The 7,930-nt window shown below is 32.5% G+C and overlaps 1 protein-coding gene across 4 annotated transcripts; it reads left to right on the top strand.

The window, feature by feature from the left end:
- The first annotated feature begins 754 nt into the window (after positions 1–754).
- LOC110803316 (xylan glycosyltransferase MUCI21-like) lies at positions 755–7,729 on the top strand. 4 transcript variants are annotated; one of them, XM_056832739.1, is made up of 3 exons: positions 755–988; positions 1,682–1,810; positions 6,260–7,729. In XM_056832739.1, the coding sequence occupies exons 2-3, from the start codon at positions 1,731–1,733 to the stop codon at positions 7,482–7,484; spliced, it is 1,305 nt and encodes a 434-aa protein (XP_056688717.1). In that variant the 5' UTR covers positions 755–988; positions 1,682–1,730; the 3' UTR covers positions 7,485–7,729. The 4 variants fall into 4 exon arrangements, with proteins under 4 accessions (XP_056688717.1, XP_021864511.1, XP_056688718.1 ...); XM_022008819.2 differs by having other exon boundaries at positions 6,265–7,729; XM_056832740.1 differs by having other exon boundaries at positions 1,685–1,810.
- Positions 7,730–7,930: the final 201 nt, after the last annotated feature.

The following is a 7,930-nucleotide window of genomic DNA, read 5'->3' on the forward strand; positions in this document are numbered from 1 at the left end:
ATCACAGAAAAGTAATTACAGTAGATAATCAACATCATCATTAAGATAAAGTAAAAGGGAGAAAGAATAAATGTAAATCCGCTAATTTATTCTAGATCTTCAAAGAAACCTTGAATTTGAAAGAATTTCTGCTCATTCATTAGGAGAGAGAAAATCAAACTCTTGAAGAGATTCGAATTCAAATTTGGGGAAAACAAATCAGGTGAATTTGGAGAGAAAGAGATTCGAAGGTTTTCTGAAATATTTTCTCTCTTTGTGATTGTGTTTCCTGAGTGTGTTTTGATTTGTGGAGACTTGAAGGTTTTGGGTTATGTTAAGCTCCGTTCTATTGGATTTATTTTGACCGAACTTATATTATCTGAATTTATCTAAACTTATTTGAACTTATCTGGACTTATTTTATCTGAAAAAAACTTATTTGTCTGAAATAAACTTATTTGTTTGTAAATGTTTGGAAAAATTTATTTTTGCTGAACTTATATTATGTAAACTTATCTGAATTTAACTGAACTTATTTGAACTTATTTTGTCTGAAATAAGTCAAAATAAGTGGAACAGAACAAAGCCTTAATTGAATTATGTTAGCCATTTCTGTTTTTTTTATATATAAAATAATTTGTTTTTCAACTACCAAGGGTATAATGGACTATTCTAAAAGAGACAAAAAAATAATTTTACGAAAATAACATCACCTCTTCACTTATATAATAGAGAAGAGATTATACATAGAGACCCCTTTATAGTCTCGGTTATACATGGAGTAAAGCAAAAAAATGGCCCACTCTGAAATCTCAATAGTTTGTTTTTTTCCTAAATACAGTTTCATATTTATACTTATACTGAGTATAAACTTAAGAGATCCCTCAAATACGACTTCGTACAACTACTAGTCTCCTTACTCCCTCCCTCCGATCCTCTCTCCACCGTGTCCGGACTAAAGAAGGCCGGTGTATAATTCTGCATCAGATCAATAACTCAAAATAAATCAGTAAGTTTTCTCCATACAGAATCTTATTAATTACGAAATAATTATGCATCTATATCTGATTTGCTACTATTATCTATCATTTCTTTTTTTTTCTTTTTTTTTGTTTAAACAAGGTGTTTCACAATTATGTTATGTAGCTAATTTGAGTTTTGCAGAATAGTACACTAGATAAAAAAATAAAAAAAAACAAGAATATAGTACTGCAGCCTTAATCGGTCACAAACAAACTATCTTGTTTTCGTGTACATCTCTAAAATGATCAAATGTGGAAAAAATGCCCTTGAGGGAAATTAAATACGACGGACGACATATGAAACACATGTAAGGTTAATTTCAGATGGAAAGAAATTAAGAGAATCCAAACACATTTATTGAAAAAGATATGACACCTAAGTGTAGACTGGCATGCAGATTTGTTACCTTATAAACCTTATTGTTTTTGGAAACTTGTATGCATCAATATCACAATATGTTTACATGGATCTTTCTTTAAAATTTAAAAATTAATTTGGTTATTTTACTTATATGGAATGCTAGGAATTATTTTCAATCAAACATTGACTTTTTGAGGTTCACTTTTACTGTAAAAACTACTAAACTAGCACAATGTTGAATTATTGTCACAATTAAAATTGTTTTATCATCTCCTTGGAATGCTAATACTTGAGTTTAATTTGATAACTTTGGTTTCAGAAGGCCGGGAGAAACCATAAATGAAGAGAACACTAAGGATAGAGATACTATGTTTTGTGTTCATGTTAATCGTTGCTGTCCAATTATCCCTGTTGCTCATAACGAGAGTAACTTCACCAACAAACCAAGGTATGCTGGCAAATTTTGCAAATAGATCAAAAACCCTTGTTTTCAACTAATCATTCATCAAATTACAAAAGGGGAGGGTGATTCGAACAGTGACGGTGCCAGGATTCTATGCATAAGGGTTCGGAATTTTCAAACGCGTAATCCGATATTCATTTTATAATTAACAATTCGGAGGTACACTTGTTCTATTATAACACGGCAAATTTGTCAAATACAACCTAATAAAGTTCTATATTTGTCAGTTACAACCTCAAATTTCTAATTTTGCCAATTACAACCTTAAACTTGTACATCTATTTTAAATTACAATCCGAAACCATTTTCCGACAAAAATCACCGGAAAATGATGTCATAACGTTATTAAAAAAATTATGAAGTACAAAATAAAAAATATTTTTTCGATTATTTTATTTTTTTGTTTTAATTCTTATTTATCAATTTTATTTTTTTATAGAAAATAAGTAACTCTTTTTTTTAATAAAATTACAGCGCGTCTCCTGTGAGACCAGTCACACCAACAACTTGATGGTGTGACGAGCGCGAAACCAATAGCGTACCTCCCCTAAAATTAAAAAAAAAAGTAACAGATTTAAACTATAGAAGTAACATACGTAAACTAAAAAAGTACCTCCTCTAAAATTATATAAAAAAAAAAGTAACATGTCTAAACTATAGAAATAACATACCTAAACTAAAAATGTACCTCCCCTAAAACTATTCCGTATAAAAAAAAAGTAAGATGTCTAAACTATAGAAGTAACACACCTAAACTAAAAAAGTACCTCGTCTAAAATTATAAAAAAAAAGTAACATGTCTAAACTATAGAAGTAACATACCTAAACTAAAAAAAATACCTCCTCTAAAATTATTAAAAAACAGTAACATGTCTAAACTATAGAAGTAACATACCTAAACTAAGAAAGTATCTCCCCTAAAACTACTCCGTATAGAAAAAGTAACATGTATAAACTATAGAAGTAACATACCTAAACTAAAAAAAAGTACTTCCTCTCAAATTATATAAAAAAAAAGTAACATGTCTAAACTATAGAAGTAACATACCTAAATTCGCAAGTGTGAACTGGTCTCACCATCAGTTGATGGTGAGGACAGTCTCATATAAGAATTTGGGATAAAATTATGACATCATCTTCCGGAGATTTTTGACGAAAACTAATTTCAGGTTGTAATTTAAAATGGATGTATAAGTTTAAGGTTGTAATTGGCAAAAATAGAAATTTGAGGCTGTAATTGGCAAATAGAAAACTTTATTAGGTTGTATTTGTACGTAATTCCACAAGCTTTCATATTCTTGTATTAGATGTTCATTTTGAGGTGTTAGAGGTTCAATTCAAGGTGGTTCAAGTGGTCATTAATTTGGTAAAAAAAACAAGCAACAAAAAAATAATGCACCTATAAGGGAATCGAACACTTGACCTTTGCTGCAGAATGTTGTCTTAAAACCACTGAACCCTTACTGACACTGCCCTGATCGAATTCGAAGTTGTGACATACGTGGTATTATACAAAGGTTTGCATATCATTTGGTTAAGACGTCGTCATTATAGAATATTATTCAATCATGCACGAGATTAGGACAAAAAAAATTTGATTTATCAAGGTCCTCGGATTGACCCACCCATGCACATGCAAGGCCACAAAACTTGACTAGGAAATTAAAGAGAAGTAGAATAATACAAATTAAGAAATTAATTAAATTGTCAATATATATATAGTGAACATCTTCATGATTTCGTCTTTAATTACTCCTTAATCCCCTGACAACTTAGAATCTGGATCTCACAGCTCAATTGGTGTCGTTTACAATGTTGAAAGATCTTAATTTGCAATTTCACAAGATCTCGATCGACCTTTGGTGCAACGTGCACCTTCCAACAATGTGCACTACCACTGCCTACAAATCGCGAACATGTCGTTCATTCGGCGTATCGCGTGTCGTTCATTATGTTATATTTCAAAAAATATGAACTGGTCTGGTTCCACAAAAGCTGTCAAAACGGTTACTCGAATTCGGCACGGGTCTGGTTATTTCGGGTTTTGAGTCATGATTCGGTCGGGTTGTGTCGGGTTACTTTATCACCCGGGTTCAGATCTAGTTCGGCCTTGCAGGTTGATTTCTGGTCGGGTCGTGTCGAGTTATTTTTCATTTCGGGTATAGTTTGGGTTTGGGCAGGGTCTTACTCCAGCCAGGTACAATTTCGGGTTCGGGTCTTACTCTGGCCGGGTACAATTTTAGGTTCGGGTTTTATCGAGCCGAGTTTGAGTCGGGCTTATAGCTTTAATTTCGGTTCAGCTCAAGTTCGGATCGGATAATTATCGGGTCTGTCATGTTCACATCGGGTTCACTCTCGGGCACGAGTTAAGATTGGGTCCGATAACTATCAGGTCTAGTCAAGTTTTTAATATAATTAATATTTCTTATATTTTAAAAATTAATTATTCATTTATGTCAAATTTCGTGTGTTTTTGTCAAGTCAATACATATAAAGTTAATATGGGATTACGAGTAAATAATCGATTTGGTCATCTCAACATTTTAAAGTGTAAACGTATAACTATACTACGGAGTATTAATTAAACATAGGTGAAACACATCATGTACGTGTTACATACTAGCAAATAGGTTAAATATAGTCAAAAATATTTTATATGACTTTATACGTTCAAGTTAGTTTTTCCTTAAAAAAAAAGGTTCGGGTTTATTTGAAAATAGAACATAAAAGTCCGAGTTATAACTAGCATTTGATTTTAAATTAATAATGATGATCAAGCCACGTAGCAAATATGTACCATTATGATTATTAAGATGTCAATTATATTATATTCATATTTCGACTATTGAGATTATAAGCCTGCAATAGTATAATATAACACTATAACGATTAACGTCTACAAGCCTATAAGTTTAGTTACAGCAGTTATACTAGTTAGTTATAAGCTACTTATAGGAGTTACCTTTTTTAGGTTAACACTTTTCACTTGTTCTAGATTAGGTAATTAAAAAAAATTATTAACTTTATTTAAGTTACTATTTGGTTAGGTCAACGATAAATCAGTTTGTCAACAGGTCAGGTAAAATCAGGAAACGTGTTATCACGGATTAAGTCAATAACAGGTTTTATCGGGTATAATCGTTTTGGGATTGACATTGGGTCGAGTGTTGAATCAAATTTGGGTCATTGTCCGGTTGGGTCAGTTATGTTATCGGTTATATTCCCGTCGAGTGTCGGATTCGGGCCATGCATTAACGGGTCGAAATCGGTCGTCGATTTTAACGGGTCGGATACGGTCGGGTTACAGGTTTCCTATTTTAACAACGTTTCGGGTCTTGGGTCGGGTCTGAGTCCTTCTGAATACAGGTCGGTTCAAGTCGGTTTCTCGGGTCGGGTCGGTTTTTGACAGCTCTAGATTCCACTTTAAAAGTCAATTGTAAATAGTTGGAGTAACTTCTCAAGCTTCTAAATTTTTATTTTCTTTCACGTTTTTTCATTTTCAACAACTCATATATGGATAACATTAGGTTTGAACACAGTACCCGACATTTGAAGTAAGGTTTATGTTTTATTTTTAAGTTGTTGGACAAGGATTTAATACACGGTGGACAAGTATTGTATGCATATAAGACACAATTTAAATTATTATTTATGTTCAACCAACAAAATATTAATTATCTTTTTAACTAATTAATAATAGTACTTTATTTACTATATATCTTATTAACTAATATTACTCTTTGTTTTTGAATGTTATCCTTTTTTTGTATTGAGTTATTTTTTTTAATTCCTTCTGGAATCTTTTTTTTAATTTATCCAACGTAATTATACTCTTCTAAATATTCAAACGGCTGATTTGTTTACTTCGAAGTAACTTTATTCCCATTAAACTCTTTTATTAGTTTTTTTCTCATACCCACATGTGTTAGATTGTATTGAGATTCATGTAACGAGTATACTTACGTTGGATTGTCTAGATTTCAAAAGAGACTAACATTTAAGAGTGGAAGAGAATTAACTTTAATTTTAGTTGTAGATATACTAGCAATACATATTTTCTTTAATAATTCTAGGATAAGAGTTATAACTTTAATTTTAGTTGTAGATATACTAGCAATACATATTTTCTTAATAATTCTAGGATAAGAGTTTTGACCAAGACACAGATCTCATGGCTGTACAATTTAGGTGACCGATTGTATGTAGAAAATTGCCAAAACTCATGCCTCTATTCAAAATGTTACTACGGAGTAGTAACATTATGCTTGGAAGCATAAAATCATCTTTAAGTGGTTTGGTTTATTTGAATATCCTTTAAATATTCCACAAACATGTTTTTTGAAATTTAAAGCACGCATTACATGCATTTAAATCTAGTTAGAATAATATAATATAAGTAATGAATTTATTTCATTTGGTGTGTTATTTTTCAAGTGTAGGACAAGAGTTGTTGGGCAAGAAAGCAAAGTCATGGGAATTAATCCAATCACTACAAGGTGAGGCAATCATATGTGATCGATCCCATGACAACTATGAGTGGTGTTTCCTGAACCGTCCAAGCATATTGGATAAAAATTCAACAACATTTTCCACCATTGGATCACAGTCTGGAAACTCAACAGAGAAAATTCGTCCATACCCTCGAAAATGGGAGAAGTTGACCATGTCACTTGTAAGTGAAATAACTCTTACAACTTGGTCAATTGAAAAACCTTGTGAAATTTACCACGAAACCCCTGCCTTAGTGTTCAGTGTTAGCGGCTATACTGGCAATTTCTTCCATGACTTTAACGACGGCATTATACCTCTCTATATCACACTTAACACTCTATTTCCTGATCAAGATGTTACACTTGTTATCGCTGATTTTACCAATTGGTGGTATAGCAAGTATGAGGTCTTATTAAGAGGCTTCACTAAACAACCTGTTATTAACCTTAACAACCAAACATCCACCCATTGTTTCACTTCTGTTGCGGTAGGACTTATATCACATGGTCCAATGACTATAAAACCTATTCAAAATCCGTACAAAAAGTCATCATTTCTAGACCTACGTTCTTTATTTGAGATTGCTTATAGCAAGTGTTCTGCTACACTACCGCCCCCTCTGGAGGCGGGTAAGCCTAGGATTGTGTTCATGAGCAGGACTGGAAATGTTGGCCGTGTTATATTGAACCAAGACCAAATCATAGAGGCTGTGAAAAAGGCAGGGTTTGATGTTGTGTTATTCCAACCAACAAAATTCACATATTTGTGTGACGCATATAGACTTATTAATGGAAGTCATGGAATGATAGGAGTACATGGTGCTGCCCTCACACATTCACTCTTCCTTCGACCGGGCTCCGTGTTCATCCAGATCGTGCCACTTGGCAACGACTGGTTGGCGGATTCTTACTTCAAAAATTTGGCAACAGGCTTGAGATTTCAGTATTTGGAGTATAAGATAAGGCCAGAAGAGAGCAGCTTGGCTAAGATTTATGGGTTGAATCATGTAATTCTCAGGAATCCAAATCTAATCATTAGAGGAAATTGGTCTGCCTTGGATACTATATATCTCAAGAAACAAGATGTTAACTTAGATTTCAATAGGTTTAGGATGTATTTGGAAATTGCATTTTCTAAAGCAAACATGTTTTTGGACAAGAGGGGCTAGCTAGATGATTGTCGGACTTTTTATTTTTGGTGACATGAAACAAATTATGAAAATTACATTAAGCTAACTTTAATCTGTTTTGATTATTATGTTTGTACATTAGGAAGTGGCTTTTCAGACAAATGATATTTTAGCCTACGAATTAAAATCAGGGCTTTGTATATTTGTCACAAGTTTGAATCTCCCTTGTGGTAATTTTTGATCTTTTTGGGTAATTTTACATCCATCTCATCTTATTTACCGTGCATCCGCCTTATTAAGTGATAAGTGTTTGTGCTAGCAGTAAGAAACGAATATCTAACATTAATACATTTTCTGTATTTAGTTTTTAATCAAAAACATGTATTACACCCTATGTCGATCATATTGGCCTCTTATTTTATTTTTTGGCAGCAATTACAAACATGCAAATAACAAATAAAAAACCACCCATTACGAATAGCCTA

Source organism: Spinacia oleracea, chromosome 6 (assembly GCF_020520425.1).
Source record: "Spinacia oleracea cultivar Varoflay chromosome 6, BTI_SOV_V1, whole genome shotgun sequence".
In the NCBI taxonomy this organism is placed as follows: Eukaryota; Viridiplantae; Streptophyta; class Magnoliopsida; order Caryophyllales; family Amaranthaceae; genus Spinacia; species Spinacia oleracea.

Coding starts and splice junctions, on each gene's coding strand:
- LOC110803316 (XM_022008819.2), top strand. CDS start 1,702: ATGAAGAGAACACTAAGGATAGAGATACTATGTTTTGTGTTCATGTTA. Junction 1,811..6,264: donor AACTTCACCAACAAACCAAG/GTATGCTGGCAA, acceptor TTTCAAGTGTAG/GACAAGAGTTGTTGGGCAAG.